General features: G+C 38.7%; 1 protein-coding gene across 5 annotated transcripts in view; it reads right to left on the bottom strand.

The window, feature by feature from the left end:
* PLD1 (phospholipase D1) overlaps positions 1 to 15,355 on the bottom strand; it is a 211,496-nt gene that overhangs the window by 41,383 nt on the left and 154,758 nt on the right. For all 5 annotated transcript variants that reach the window (XM_017955714.2, XM_009201360.4, XM_017955715.3 and 2 more), the window contains one exon: positions 12,453 to 12,541. In XM_017955714.2, coding sequence (XP_017811203.2) covers positions 12,453 to 12,541 — 89 coding nt within the window. The remainder of the gene's footprint in view (positions 1 to 12,452; positions 12,542 to 15,355) is intronic.

Genomic DNA, 15,355 nt, shown 5'->3' with positions numbered 1-15,355 from the left:
CGAAAGGAATGTGACATACACTGTGATCAATGAATCTCGCCGGGATATCTGGGAGGACTACAGTCACATAAACGTGTGTTGTTATTGGTTAATTTTCAAGTCCGATCCTACTTAAACTTCTCATTTCTAAAGTGCGTTTTCTTCTAACCAACTAAAATTTTCTCTCATGTGAATATTATAGTACTCTTTGGGGGATCAGATTTTATTACTGATGTCTCTGAATGTCGATGTATACATGAGGGCAAGTGGGAAGAGAAGTTCAGGGCAAAAATGACTACCAACAACGGAATTTGGAGGCCTGTGAGTTTGGCTGCCTTGCTAAGAAACAAGGAAATTAAGTAGGTTGTTGTAATGGCATAGATTAATCACTAGATGGCAAACATAGTTTGAGTTGGAAAGAAAACATTAAAAAATGTAAACTGTTCAAGTTTGCTGCTTGATAAGAATAAAAGGCTCACATCTCTAAATGGTGAGCAGGATAGTGAAAAAGAACAGAAACAAACAAACAAAAAACCTAAGCTATTAAGCTATTTCCCCACAGCCAACATTTAAAACTCAAAATAACTTAAACTGGACACTTAAAAATGGATGTCATTTGGCCTCAACTGCCTTTTCAGAATTCAGGATTATACTGCCTTACAGTATAATCCTCCCATAACCACAGCCCAGTGACAGGAGACTACCACCCTTTGTTCAGAGGTACACCTTCCTACTAATAAAGCTTGGCTTATCAGCCTTCCGGGCCTCCAATGAATCCCACTTCTTCTAGGTCACCTTATCGGCTACTTCCTCTGCCAAGCCATCTTGGCCCTTCCAGTTCGAGTTGGTTTATTCTTGCCTTGGCACTCAGAGCACATGGCTAGGATGTCTGTTCAGCACTCTTTCTGCTTCACACGATAGTGATACGCACATCTGCTCTCTAGGCTACGTGATAAGCTCCTTGGAAACACAGGATGCCTGTCCACGTATCTTTCTGGTTTTGATAGTGCTCAATCAAGAACCCTGCCTGGCACATGCTATACACGCGGTATTATTTGCTTTAGGAGGATGGGATCAGGTTGGAAAAATGTTTCTGGGGAAGTTTCTGGTAGAGAAGAGGCTAAGCTGAACAGGAGTTTTTTTCTTTAAATTAAATTACATTTTATTTGTAAAATGTATATAATATATTACATACTTTTTTCTTTAAATAAAGTTATATTTTCTTTAAATTAAATTACATTTTATTGTGGTAAAATACATATAATATAAAATTTGCCATTTTACCCTTTTTTTTTTTTTTTCTAAGATGGAGTTTCGCTCTTGTTGCCCAGGCTGGAGCGCAATGGCGTGATCTTGGCTGACCACAACCTCTGCCCCCCGGGTTCAAGCAATTCTCCTGCCTCAGTCTCCTGAGTAGCTGGGATTACAGGCATGTGCTACCATGCCTGGCTAATTTTGTATACTTTTGTATTTTTAGTAGAGACGGGGTTTCTCCATGTTGGTCAGGCTGGTCTCGAACTCCTGTCCTCAGGTGATCGGTCCACCTCGGCCTCCCAAAGTGTTGGGATTACAGGTGTGAGCCACCACGCCCAGCCCCCATTTTTAAGTGTATAGTCCAATGGCATCAATTACATACACAATATTGTATAACTATCATGATGATCTATCCCAAACCTTTTCAACATCCCAGACAGAAACTCGGTGACTATCCAGTCATAACTACCCTGTTTTTCCCTGCCTGCACCCCCTGGTAACCTCTAATCTGCTTTGTCTTTATGAATCTGGTGGTTCTGGATTTTGCATGTAATTAGAATAATACAATACTTGTCCTTTATGTCTGACTTGTTTCAGTTAGCATAACATCTTCAAGGTTCACCCATGTTGTGGCATGTGTCAGAATTCCCTCCTTTTTAAGACTGAATAATATTCCGTGGTATGTACATATCACATTCACCTGCTGATGGACACTTGTGCTGTTTCCACCTTTTGGCTATTGTGAATAATACTGCTATCAGTATTAGCATACAGTATCTGTGAGTCCCTGTTTTCAGTTCTTTGGGGACTATACTCAGGAATGGAACTGCTGGGTCATATGGTCATTCTATGTTTAGCATTTTGAGGAACCACCAAATAGATTACTTTCAAATGAGTAACATATGCTCATAGTACAAAATGTAAGAGGTAGATGATTATACAGTGAAAAAAATTCTCTCTCACTCCTTCATCCTGAGGGCAACTCCTGTTAACAGTTTCCTCCATGTTCTTTTAGAAATAGTGTATGAATTTGTAAGAATATATGTACTTTTTCCTTCTACACAAATATTAGAATACTATAAACACTTTAAACACTTTTCTGAACATGATTTTTACCATTTAACAGGGTATCTTGGAAATCCTTCCACATCAGAACATAGTTGCTTTTTAAGAACAGGGACCATGTATCTGTACTTTAATATTTAATATTCTACCATGTATCTGTACTTTAATATTTAAACCAGTTCTCTATTGACAGGCATTTAAATTGCTTCTAATTTTGTTTCTATTTCAAAATAAATATTTTTATATTTATGTTGACTAACAAAAGTAATTTTTTACTTTTGTTGGAAAAATCTTACAAGTGGTATTGCTGGTCTTTTGACACAAATGTTTGTGATGATGTTTGTAAGGGACAGTTCTATTTTATCCTTTTTTTAAGCAAAAATGATTTTACAAGGGAGATCTCATATGTAGGATATTGAGAAATGTCCTATAAAAATATTATAAGACATTCTTGCAAATTTTAGTTTGTAGGAATCAGAATATTCACATTTTCTTGTTTTTAGGACTCTCTTAGCTCCATTTCAAACCCTTTCCTATTTTACAATATAGTAGCTCATAAATTTCCTGAATGATGAAAATTTTGAACTGTGTTCAGCAAACTAGTGGAAACTATTTAGATTTTCGCTGCTGTAGAAAAAAGGGCTCTGGAATTTCAAATGCAAAATTGTGGTTGAATGTAAGCCAAAGCACAGAAGATTCCATGGGACACTATGTCCAATCTGCCTCCTTGATCCAATCCACAGAGGACAAGAGTTCCAGCTGCTGAGGAATCTAATGCCCTTCGGAAATACTGAACGCTCACAACATGGGGGTTGGGGAAATGATAGCAATCAGCTTAGGGTAAGAATCTGAGCCCCTAGTGTATAAAATATATATGATCTTAAAAGCAAGATAATGGCTAGTGGGCACTAAGCCCCAGATAACTACCCATCATGCCAGCAACCACTTCATCCACATTAGTTCAATTTCTATAAAACAGCATTCTCAGGCTTCTTGTTAAACGTTTTTCTTCAAAATTCCCTAACTCTTATGGCAGTGCTATGTATAATAGCTAAAAATTGGAAATAAATGTCCAATAATAAAGGGATGGGTAACTACATTATGTTATAGCCATTCAATGGAATGATCATCTTGCAGCCACTAAAAATGACCACTATGAAGGCTCAGGAGCACGATACTGCTGGTACTGTGTTAAAATGACCCCAATGTAATGTTATAAGACAATAAAAATGTGGCAGGCCAATGCTACAAAACATTAAATCATTTTTCCCTTTAAATGTGTTAACTTCCCCCACTCTGTGACCGGAGAAACGAAGTAGGCATTGCTCCCAGGGTGGCACTCTCACCCCGGAAGAGTGGTGAGAAGCAGGACACAAAAACATCAACTTCTTTTAGATTTGGGGAACTGGAGAGAGATTCTCTAAGCGGAGGCAGGAGTGTAGAGAAATGAGAGCAAGACTCAGGGCAAGGAATCAGTCCTTCGGCCTCAAGCTGAATTGTGGGGAAAACAGGATAGACCCCACTCTCTTTTCAATGTGAAGATATGAGAGCCAGGAGGATCTGAGCCTTGCTTTCAGGTGAACTCCAGAGCAATGTGGAGCATGTCGTCCAGCAGCTATGCGATGTGGCAGGAGCAGAGGAGAAGTGGTAGAGAGGCAGGCCTGAAGGTGAAGGCTGACATCCCCAAGCTACATTAAGCAGATGCCAGAATAGGCCCGAGGGAGATCAACACCAGTGCCTGGAAGCCCCTTTCCAAAGATCCAGGGCCCCATAGCATCAAGATCAAGGAAGGGATGTGGAGGGAGAGGAGGCAGGAGTAGAACCCTGATGCTGAATACAGAGGGGAAATAATGAGAAATCACTGAATTTGGCCACGTTTATCAGGAAGTGCCAAAACTAAAACCCCTCCTATTGTGTGGAAATGCGCTGGAGCTAGAAATTCAGATGAGCTCTAGGAAAAGAAAATAAATTACAATTCAACAGAAAATAGTAGTGTGTGTATTAGCCAGGCGTAGTGGTGGGCACCTGTAGTTTCACATACTCGGGAGGCTGAGGCAGAATGGCGTGAACCTGACAGGCGGAGCTTGCAGTGAGCCGAGATGGCGCCAAGGCACTCCAGCCTGGGTGACAGAGTGAGACGCCGTCTCAAAAAAAAAAAAAAAAAAATTAAAAATGTTTGTGATTGCTATAAAGCTGCTTGTACCTTTAAAAGCAGAGTACGAATGTACCATGTAGCTGGGTCACAGCAGTGATGTACCTCTACGTTCCTTTTCTTGTTTTTGTCTGCTGCATAAGCCCCTCCTCCTTCACCCCGTGGTCCCTCCTCAGCATGAAGGACAGTTAGGAGAAGCTTCGTCTGCTCACAACTGGGTCTCAGGGTCTGGCAAGAAGGCCCCGAGGAAGCCTGATATGCTTCGCTAGTGACAAGACTCTTTACTTTTTGAGAATTTGGGATTTATAGTTTGTATTTCATCACTGTGAACTTCAAGAGCTGCTATAAATTGTCTCGTAGATTTTGCAGCAGTGAATACTGTCAGAAATAAGAATTGTGGTTAGGGCTTAGTGTGTGTATGTGTGTGTAAAGAGAACTTTATACTATGGTGGTATCAGTTATGCTGGAATTGGACCTGTAGCTTCTTGGTCGTTTGGGACATAACCCCTTTTATTTTGTGCTTGGCAAATCCTTTAAAAGGAGAAGATCCTTCTGGGCTTCAGTTTCCTCATCTGCACATGAAAGAACTGGCTAAAATCATGACTAGTCCACTAGAAATGCTGGCCCTATTTAGCACTGACTTTACCTATCCTCTATGTGACTTTATAGATTTTGAATTATTATATATTGTGCACAAACACACATCATTTTTCTCATTGGTTATCTTTTGAAAATGGCAAGCTTTCCAACTTAAGAATGCTGAGGGATTCCCCTGCATGTTTGACTTAGACTTCACCCTGGGCTTGATCGTCTTTTGGCCCTGAGTGGCCCCCAGATGAGGTTAGACAGAACCTTATATTAAACTGTTCCCATTATGGCCCAGTCCGTTTTCACTCTCATTTTTCTTTAAGTCTCCTTCTTCCTACCTCTCTTTTCCAGGGCACATGCTCAGGCTCAAAATGATTGCTGGCCTCTGCCTTGTGCTAATCTTTTCATTTCTCTATCTGCTGAGATTACCATTTTATACAATTTTTAGAATTAGAATGAAAGCATTCACATGATCTAAATCAAAAGGTCTCCTGCCACGATCTGTTGTCATCTGTGTCCCAAGGTAACCTCTTCTCCAGGAACCGTACAGAGCTTGGGAGTTATCCCACAAGAAACAATGTGAAACCAGTGATTGGCATACTTAGATAAAATGTGTTTCATTCTTTTTATTATAACTGTAGTTAAATTTTCTTTAAGACAGTGTTCCTGAAACAAGCCCAACATGTCTTTTCAGTTTGGTACAAAATTATAGGATATGGTAATTATGGACATAGATTTTTCTTTAAACCCAAGAACTTTTAATCTATCAAGCATTACTTTTAAAAAATAAAACATTCATCTGATTTTTTTTTTTTTCTTTTGGTGACAGGGTCTTGCTCTGTTACCCAGGCTGGAGTGCAGTGGTGCAATCCATGGCTCACTGCAACCTTGACCTCCCAGGTTAAGAGATCCTCCCACCTCAGTTTTCCGGGTGGCTGGGACCACAGGCATGCATCAGCACACCCAGGTAATTTTTAAAATTTTTTTTGTAGAGACTAGGTCTTACTATGTTGCATAGACTGGTCTTGAACTCCTGAGCTCAAGTGATCTTCCCGCCTCAGCCTCCCAAAGTGCTGGAATCAAAGGCATAAGCCACAGTGCCCAGCTCATTCAATTTTTAAAATTTCAAGATAAAGTATTTTTCATAGATTTCTGGGAGGCTTACCATTCGAAAATTTCCACATCCCTTGAAATGGGGGAAGCTTTGTAGCTTACTAGTAAAAAGCACAAGTTGAGGTCCTACAGACATGGTTTGAGTCCTACTCCTATCCAACCACAGCTATATGACTTGGCTAAGTTATCTAAACTCACTAGGCCTCAGCAGCCTCATCTGTAGAATGGGAGTAATTACACAACCAATCCCATAAAGTTGATACAAAGACTGAATGAGGTAACACAGGTACAGCACTGATTATGTGGAAAGACTCAGAAACTATTTGGTAACATTTTCATTCAATTATATCAACCGGTGATTTCAATTAGAAAGCTTGCATATCTTCAAATAACAACAAGTAAATAGCATCTAAAGTTAAAACAATGCTAAACTGAACATATATTATGCTTCAGAATACATTTTATTATTTTACTTTATATTTTGGGGGAGGGTGTTATCAGATCAATAACAGGGAAATCAAAAATCGATCCCCAGGAAGAGTGAGCTATAGGTTTCTGGCAGCAAACTTCTAGACAGAAGTGTTGTAATTGTGTGCCTAAACCTGTCACAAGATGAACAAGAGCCAGTGGTGAGAAACCAAAACAAATTTTTCTTATCCAGAAGTAGCCATCCAATAATTTAAAATATGGAACATTTAAACATCTTTTTAATTAAAACATTTCTTTTTCTAGCATAAATACTAATTTTGAAACAGCTGATTTGAATATCATGCTTCTTTATCCTTGCTTGAATTTACAGTGAACAACATATTTCCAGATGATGAATATCATGGAAATGCTGTAATAATTTCTTACTTGAACTGGTGCTTTACAGCTTACAAACTACTTTCACATATATTCATATAAGCTAGGTAGAACAGATATTATTATTCGTGGTTGGTGAAGAAACAGCGTGTCAGAAGGGCAAACTGACGTACTCAGAGGGTCACATACCTGTGGATAACAGAGCTGGAGAGAATCCAGGTCTCCAGACATCTGGTCCCCCAATAATTTCAGATTTCTCAGTGTGGTATTTCCCATACCACCCACTTACAGGCAAGCGTAGCTCTTCTACAGTTATAAGAAGCATGAGGGGCACTTTGGGAGGCCAAGGTGGGCGGATCACTTGAGGTTAGGAGTTCAAAACCAGCCTGGCCAACATGGTGAAACCCTGTCTCCACCAAAAATACAAAAAAAATTAGCTGGGTGTGGTGGCATGTGCCTGTAATCCCAGCTACTCAGGAGGCTGAGGCAGGAGAATTGCTTGAACCTGGGAGGTGGTGGTTGCAGTGAGCCAAGATTTTGCCACTGCACTTCAACCTGGGTGACAGAGCAAGGCTCTGTTTAAAAAAAAAAAAAAAAAAAAGAAAGAAGCATGGTAAGTTTGAACAATGTTCAAAACTGTATTTTTAATGGAGTTAAATAGCATATTTTTCAATGCAGTTTAATATTAAAACACAAAAGCATTAAGTCAACTGCCTATTTTCATTGCATGCGTCAACTTTTTGTTGCTAAACTATAAAATGCACTTTCTCACTTCCTGACTTTCTACCAAAGCAGAAAAATTATGCATGTCAAGTTTCCATGTGCAAAGATCTGAGATCCTCCTCAGAAACCATTCATTCATGGCACACAGTGTTTAAAAATGTGTCTACCTGGAGCAGTTGGTCCTATCTTTTAGCTTAGTCAAACATGGCATAAAACAGTAAATTTTAGACTGTGGATTATGATTTTTTTTTTTCCTCTCTGATGTCCAATCACATTTGAGTTGTTAAAGAAAGGTTTCAAGTGGGTTGGGCAGCTGGCCTCAACTCTGAGACAGTTTTACTTATTAGAGTGAAGATTTTTTTTGTTTTTAATTTTGATTTCCCTGGCTGTTCTTAGGTCAGCATGGAATAAACATGAGTCTGAGGCTCTAGGTCATGTCAGAATATGGAGGCTTTGCAAACCTATTTCTATAAAGAATTATGGCTGCTGAGAAGGAACCAGAGGAAGTGAGAGGAACCGAGAAATTGCTTAGGGGAATTGTTGTGAGGCTGGATTCCAGCGCTGGCAGAAAAATAAAGACTTAGCCCAGTTGAGGGAGTTGGCAATTTGAAGACTCAGATTTCTCCAGGGTGGGAGGGACCTGGCAGAGGGCCTGTATCCTTTGGTGAGGCCTGGCTAACTGCGGACTGTCATTTCCCTCCATCTGCTTTGGGCTGTATTCTATTCTTTTTCAAATAGCCAAAATTATACTTGTTGCTAAGAATGTGACTTTGGCAGGGAAGTTCTGAGTCTCAGAAAAGAAGACTACAGAGAAGTCTATGGAGAGAGAGGGGTAAGCTTGGGATGGCATATCATGGCCCCTAATTAGTGAAAAGGGGGCACCCCATGCCAGCAACCTGCAAAATAAGTCGTTTATTTTATTTTTATTTATTTATTTATTTTAGAGACGAGTCCTCATTCTGTCCTCTAAGCTGGAGTATAGTGGTGCGATTACAGTTCGCTGCAGCCTCATACACTCAGGCTTAAGGAATCCTCCTGCCTCAGCCTCCAAGTAGCTAGAACTATAGGCACACCAACACACCTGGATTTTTTTTTTATTTTTTGTAAAGACAGGTGGTCTCAAATTTCTAGCCTTTAGCAATCTTCCCGCCTCTGCCTCCCAAAGTGCTGGGATTATAGATGTGAGCTACCACGCCTGCCCAAGATAAGCTTTTTAATTCTGCCTTTAACTTGCCCAGCATAAGCTCACAGAACACAAGCTCACAGATTTGAAATTAAGCAAAAATATGTTTTACAGTTGCAGTTAACATAGGGAGATTAACAAGAATGCAGAGATGCAGAGAGGGGGGAAAACGTAAAATATGTTTTGAGGATGTGTGTGTGTATCCACGGATAGTCTAAATGTGTGACACATGTACCATTTTGAAAATGTGCCTCTCAAAAAAATGAGACTATCGAGAGATCAGAGCTGAATGACACATGGTTTATTTGAAATTTGATGAATGAATTCCCCATTTTCCACAAAGCAAACTTGAAATTGCCAGTCTTTAATGTGCTCCATCAAACTCCAGTGTAAGATACAATCTGCAACAGGTGCTACTTTACCATACTGTTTAAAGTCACAGATCCCTTTTCCTTCCAGGAGCAGCTAATAAGATCACTGGGAAATGTTCCATCAGAAAATATCTTGAAGTTTCTTCTAACCCTAAAATGTTATAATTTTATTTACTTATTTATCTATTATTTATTTTGAGACAGGGTCTTGATCTGTCACCCAGGCTGGAGTGCAATGGCATGATCTCGGCTCACTGCAATCTCCGCATCCTAGGTTCAAGCTCCTACCACAGGAGCTTGAGTAGCTGGGACTACAGTCATGCACCATCAAGCCCAGCTAATTTTTGTATTATTAGTAGAGACAGAGTTTCACCACATTGGTCAGACTGGTCTCAAACTCCTGACCTCAGTTGATCCACCCACCTTGGCCTCCCAAAGTACTGGGATTACAGGCATGAACCACCATGCCCAGCCTAATTTTATTATTTTAGAAGTCCAGATTTTTAAAGACAAATTACTACAGTAAAGAAAAATATTCTTTCAGGCTCCCAAACACTTAAAAACACATATTTGGGGCAGTATAAAATACGGATGCCAGACCCCACTCCAGGAAATTATGATCCATTAAGCCTGGAGGTGTGTTAAGCTCTCTGCAATCTTGCAAAAGTCAGTGGTGATTTTGATGCGTAGTCACGGGTGAGATCCACTGTACACCCTGCAGGATGTGATGGATGCTGTAGTGTGCTGCCTAGATCTTCTCACCATGGGATCAAGACAGCCATCCCATCAGCTACTGAGCATGTAGGCCACAGAACACTCACAGTGAAGTCCTCCAGGTATGAAAAGTATGGAGTCCTCCATAGGTGAAAGGGACCTGCTTCACTCAAGGTCATCCCCACTCCCTAGGATCAGCCTGCATCCAATGGTCGGTCAATAGGGGAAGGGAACTATAGGCCCAACACATTTGCCTCAGCTTGGGGAAGCCCTGAATGGGTTTTTAATCCTAACCATCAATGCATTAGAGTCATGTGAGGGGAAGCACTGGGTTGAAAGTCCAAAGATTTAGGCTCAAAGCTGTTTTTCACCTATTGCTGTTAGTGGCCTAAACAAGTCACATAACCTCTTGAATTTCGGTTTTTAATCCTAAAAATGGGAACAGCAGCAACAGCAATAATAACAATAACAACAACAAATACATGACCTACTCTCAAGAGTAGTTGTGAAGATTCTATGAGATAATGTAGTTATAAACTGTGAATCACATAAAATGCTGATAGTTACTGTTATAATATGTCCTTCAGTATAAAAGTCCCCAAATATTATGTGAAAAAAAGAGATCAAAGTACCACATGACACTGGAAGTAAAAAATGTTTTAATTCTCAAATGTATATGCACTTACTCTTCACTGCATGCATTCAATGACTTGAAGTAATGAAATATAATGGTTGTGTTTATGTGTTTATTCTGCTACTTTTACATGGAGCTGAAATCAGCCATAAAAAGAAATTGTACCTGGTGTCAAGACAATTCAATGTGGAAAGAATAGTCTTTTTGACAAATGGTACTAGGACAACTCTATATCCATCAAGAAAAGAATAAAAAGTTGGGCCCCTAACTCACCCCATATATAAAAAGAAACAAAATGAGTCAAAGATCTAGATGTAGGAGCTAACACTATAAAATTCTCAGGAGAAAACAGGCATAAATCTTCATGATCCTAGATTAGGCAGTGATTTCTTAGATAGCACTATCTATAATCCCTAGATGCCAAAAGAACAAGGGATACAAGGAAAAAAATAGAAGCTGATTAGCTTTTATCAAAATAAAAAATATTTTCTGTTTCAAATGACACCAGCAAGAAAGTAAAAAGACAAGCCGTCGAATGGGAGAAACTGGGAATCATGTATCTGATATGAGACTTGTATCTAGAACGTATAAAGAATTCTTACAACTCAACAACAAAAAGTCAAATAACCCAATGAACAAATAGGCAAGGGATCTGAGTAGATATTTCTCCATAGATAATACACAAATGTCCAATAAGCACACACAAAAATGCTCAGTATCATTAGACATTAGGGAAATTCAAATGAAAACCACAATGAAATACCATTTCTAAAACGGTATTTCATGTCTACTAGAATGACTATAATCAAAGAGAGAGATAATAGTAACTATTGGCAAATACAGAGAAGCTAGACCTCTCATACACTGTGGGAATATAAAATGGCAGAGCCGCTTTGGAAGACAGTCTGGCAGTTCCTCAAAATGTTAAACATAGAGTTAGCTATAACCTGGCAATTCTACCCCTAGAGAAATGAAAATATATATCTGCACAAAAATTAGTAAAGGATGTTTATAGCAGCATTATTCATAATAGGCAAAAAGTAGAAACAACCCAAATGTCCACCAACTAATGAATGAATAAATACGATGTGGTATATCCACATCATGGAATATTATCTGGCAATAAAAAGAAATGAAATACTGATAAATGCTATAATACTGAGGAGCTTCAAGAACATTATGCTAAGACAAAGAAATCAGTCATAAAAGACCACATACTGTGTGACTCCATTTATATGAAATGCCCAGACTAGGCAAATCTATAGAAAAAGAAAAATCAGTGGTAGCCAGGGGCTAAAAAACGAAGAAATGGGTAATGACTGCTAATGGGGTTTCTTTCTGGGTTGATAAAAATGTTCTAAAATTGATTAGGTGGTGGTTGTGCAACTCTGTGAATATACTAAAAATCACTGAATTCTATAGTTTAAGTGGCTGGACTGTACAGTATGTAAATTCTATCACAGCAAACCAATTATTAAAGAAATAATCCCATGAACTGAATGAATATGACATATGGTAACAAGAATTTAAACATAACCCACAGCAAAATATTATGTCTATTTTGCTTTGTTTTTTAAGTGAACACAGCTCATAGTCTGCTATTAAATAAAACAAATCACAAACCTCATGTGTGGGAAACAGACTGGCCAGGAAGAAATTTTTGTGCCCTGGAAGAATTCAAATTCCCTAGAAAGGGGACTAAAGAATTTTTAGCAGCTGACTCAGACTAAAGGCATCAGTAACCTATTGCTGGCTGAACCAAATTTAAGCCTGCTAGGAAATGACAGTACTTTAAAAATGGGCCTTGCAAAGTCATTTTAGTAATACATACAAGAACATCTGTAGCAAAAACTCCCAGCCAAAGGCTGTTACCTGTGAGCTTTCAGGATCCTCTGGGCAATGGCATCGCCTATCTTGTTGAACACAACTTTGTCATCAGCACAGCTTATGAAAAACTGGTTCTATGAGAAATAAACAAGACAATCATGTTAGTCTTTATTTTGTAAGCAGTATACGTAAGGACAATATGGTAAATAAAAAATACACTGATATATATTTTAAAATGTTTCACACAGCAGATGTGTTCTGATCATTGAAATCACATCAAGAAAGTCAATGACACAGAATAAAAGCTGCCTCATCTCACTCTGGGTCTCATTTGATTCCAGGTCTTATCACCTATAACACTTAATCAAGTGGAAAGTTATACTATATTATTCCACAATGAGAATTCCTCATAGGGGATTTTCTAAATTACATTCTCAGAATACTGAGGAACATTGCAAATTCAATCAATAGGGAAATTAGTTTCTTTCAGATTCACACACTGTATAAATTCTTATGATTAAAAATTCTATATTGGCAAACATCCTACCTCATGCTAAGCTTGCTTTTATAACAGGGTAAATGGCAAAAGCCTGGTCTACTTTTCTCCACCCGTTCTCCATTATTTCCTGGTATCTGCTTTCACCTTGTCTTGTTTGTTTGGGTATCTTATTATCTCTGAACTTCTATTTTAAGTAGCCTCAGCTCTGTTTTGTATGTTGCATACATATAAGCCAGTTAATAAAATAAAATAAATGTTTTTTTCCTCTAAGTACTTCTACTATTTATATATCTACAAAATAGTCTTTAAAACTGTTACTAGAAAACAAGTTATGACATTATCATAACAGTGCAAAAGATTTTGTTGCTGCATAAAGAAATGTTAAAAATTTGGTGCAAATATTATGAATATCATGTGTTCAAATAGAATAGATTGTTACAACGCATCTGTAATTTATAAGGACAATTATCACAAAGTAGTATTTGCTAATCATCTCAAGGTAAAGAGATATATACGTAACAACTCGTAATTATCATCCCTTTGCAGCATTATCATGTTTATGACTATATGAGCTTGTATACTTAAGTGCATAAATCTGTAAAATGCCTCCAGAAGACAAACTTACGGGAAGACACAGTGCAGAAAGTCTTTTGAGAATGTGATTCCCCTTAGGGCATCAGACAATCAAAATCTCAGTGGCAACCAAACCATGTTTCTTTTTCTGAATTCATATTATAAAGAAGCTTAGCATTCCTCAGCAGCTGTAAACACAGACTGGCTACATGTCGTGTCCTTTACTTCTCCTTTTTTGGAAGAGTCGGGTGAATGCTGATTGCTTATCTTGACTAGAGGAGTGTGAACCAGGTCTGTGTCCCAACATGTCTACCTACATGGCATTACTGACATCATTTAATACTATGGTCACATTAAAAAGAAAAACTGATTTTGTATTTATTTATTTATTTTTATTTATTTATTTATTTTATTTTATTTTATTTTATTTTATTTTTGAGAGAGTCTCACTTTTGTCACCCAGGCTGGAGTGCAATGGCTCAATCTCAGCTCACTGCAACCTTTGCCTCACGGGTTCAAGTGATTTTCCTGCCTCGGCCTCCCAGGTAGCTGGGATTACAGGTGCCCGTCACCACACCCGGCTATTTTTTTTTTTTTTTTTTTGTATTTTTAGTAGCGATGGGGTTTCACCATGTTGGCCAGGCTGGTCTTGAGCTGCTGAACTCAGGTGATCTGCCCGCCTCGGCCCCCCAGAGTGCTGGGATTACAGGCGTAAGCCACTGTGCCCGGCCAGAAAAGTTGATGTTAATGCTACTAAAAAGAGATGAAGCAAAAAGATTCTGGGCAATAGATGAGCCAGCCTTCACATCTTTACATCTGTATGGTATAATTGTTGAAATTAATAATACTAATAGCATTACTAAGCTCCAGACTTTATGCAGAGTTTGCTCATTTTCCACTAATGTCCTATATCTATTCCATGATGCCATTCAGGATATCACACTGCATTTAGCCAGCTAATATATTATATTTAACTTAGGTTTCTCTAGCCAGGCTCATGAAACAAATAAAGCTCCAATTCTTCCCTGCTTGTCTGTAATGAATTGTTGCTATGCAGAGTGGGAGAGGGCCAGGACCCAAGGGGAAGAAAAACAGGGCTAGAATGGTTTTCCTCAGTTAACCCATTCCCCTATCTACCTTTAAAACATTCATTGGGAAAGAAAAGACTTGAATAAAGAAGGAAATTATGCTATGATTTATTTTTTCCATTATTGTGACTTTTTATTTTCTCAGGGTTTTTCAAGTTCTCTGAACTATTTTTATATTCACTTTGAAGAGTAATTTAAGTTCCCAAGCTAAACTCAGTGTCCCCAGATTTTCTCATATACTCTAAAAATTCTGGAATGAAAAAAAGCTTCATAATGAATAGTAGTTCACACAGGATTGAAGAAGGTGGTACCTGCTCTTAATGTTCTCACATGTTCCTTTTCCATGTTCTTTTCCCTGCAGTCTCCCTACTCCGCCATGCCCAAACCAGTAGCATCCAGTGGTCTCTATTTTAGCAACTCACCCCTGTGTGTGCTCTCCTGAAATAGAACTTGCTTCACACTTAAACCCTCCAACCCAAGCGAAATCAAAACTTACATATCCATGTTGGGGTATTTCTGTCTAATACTATTACAGTGAGTTGATGATGCATTTTAATAGCAAAGATTTGGGAGACTCCCAATACAGTCTTGAGTTAATGACAATGCAGAGCCAATTCCAGGTATGCTTGGGAGGTCAAAATCCAGGTGATATGAACCAGAGCTTCTCCAGCACGTTTCACATCTCAAAATGTACTCATTAATATGACAGGTCCTAAGTTTGGGGACTCTGAAATCTCGGCATGATATTTAAGGGAAGGCAGCTTCTCACATGAATTTACATGAGCAGG

The sequence above is a fragment of the Papio anubis genome, chromosome 2, assembly GCF_008728515.1.
Source record: "Papio anubis isolate 15944 chromosome 2, Panubis1.0, whole genome shotgun sequence".
Taxonomy (NCBI): Eukaryota; Metazoa; Chordata; class Mammalia; order Primates; family Cercopithecidae; genus Papio; species Papio anubis.
The sequence above is the reverse complement of the archived record's forward strand: the minus strand, read 5'-3'. Positions and strand labels throughout refer to the sequence as shown.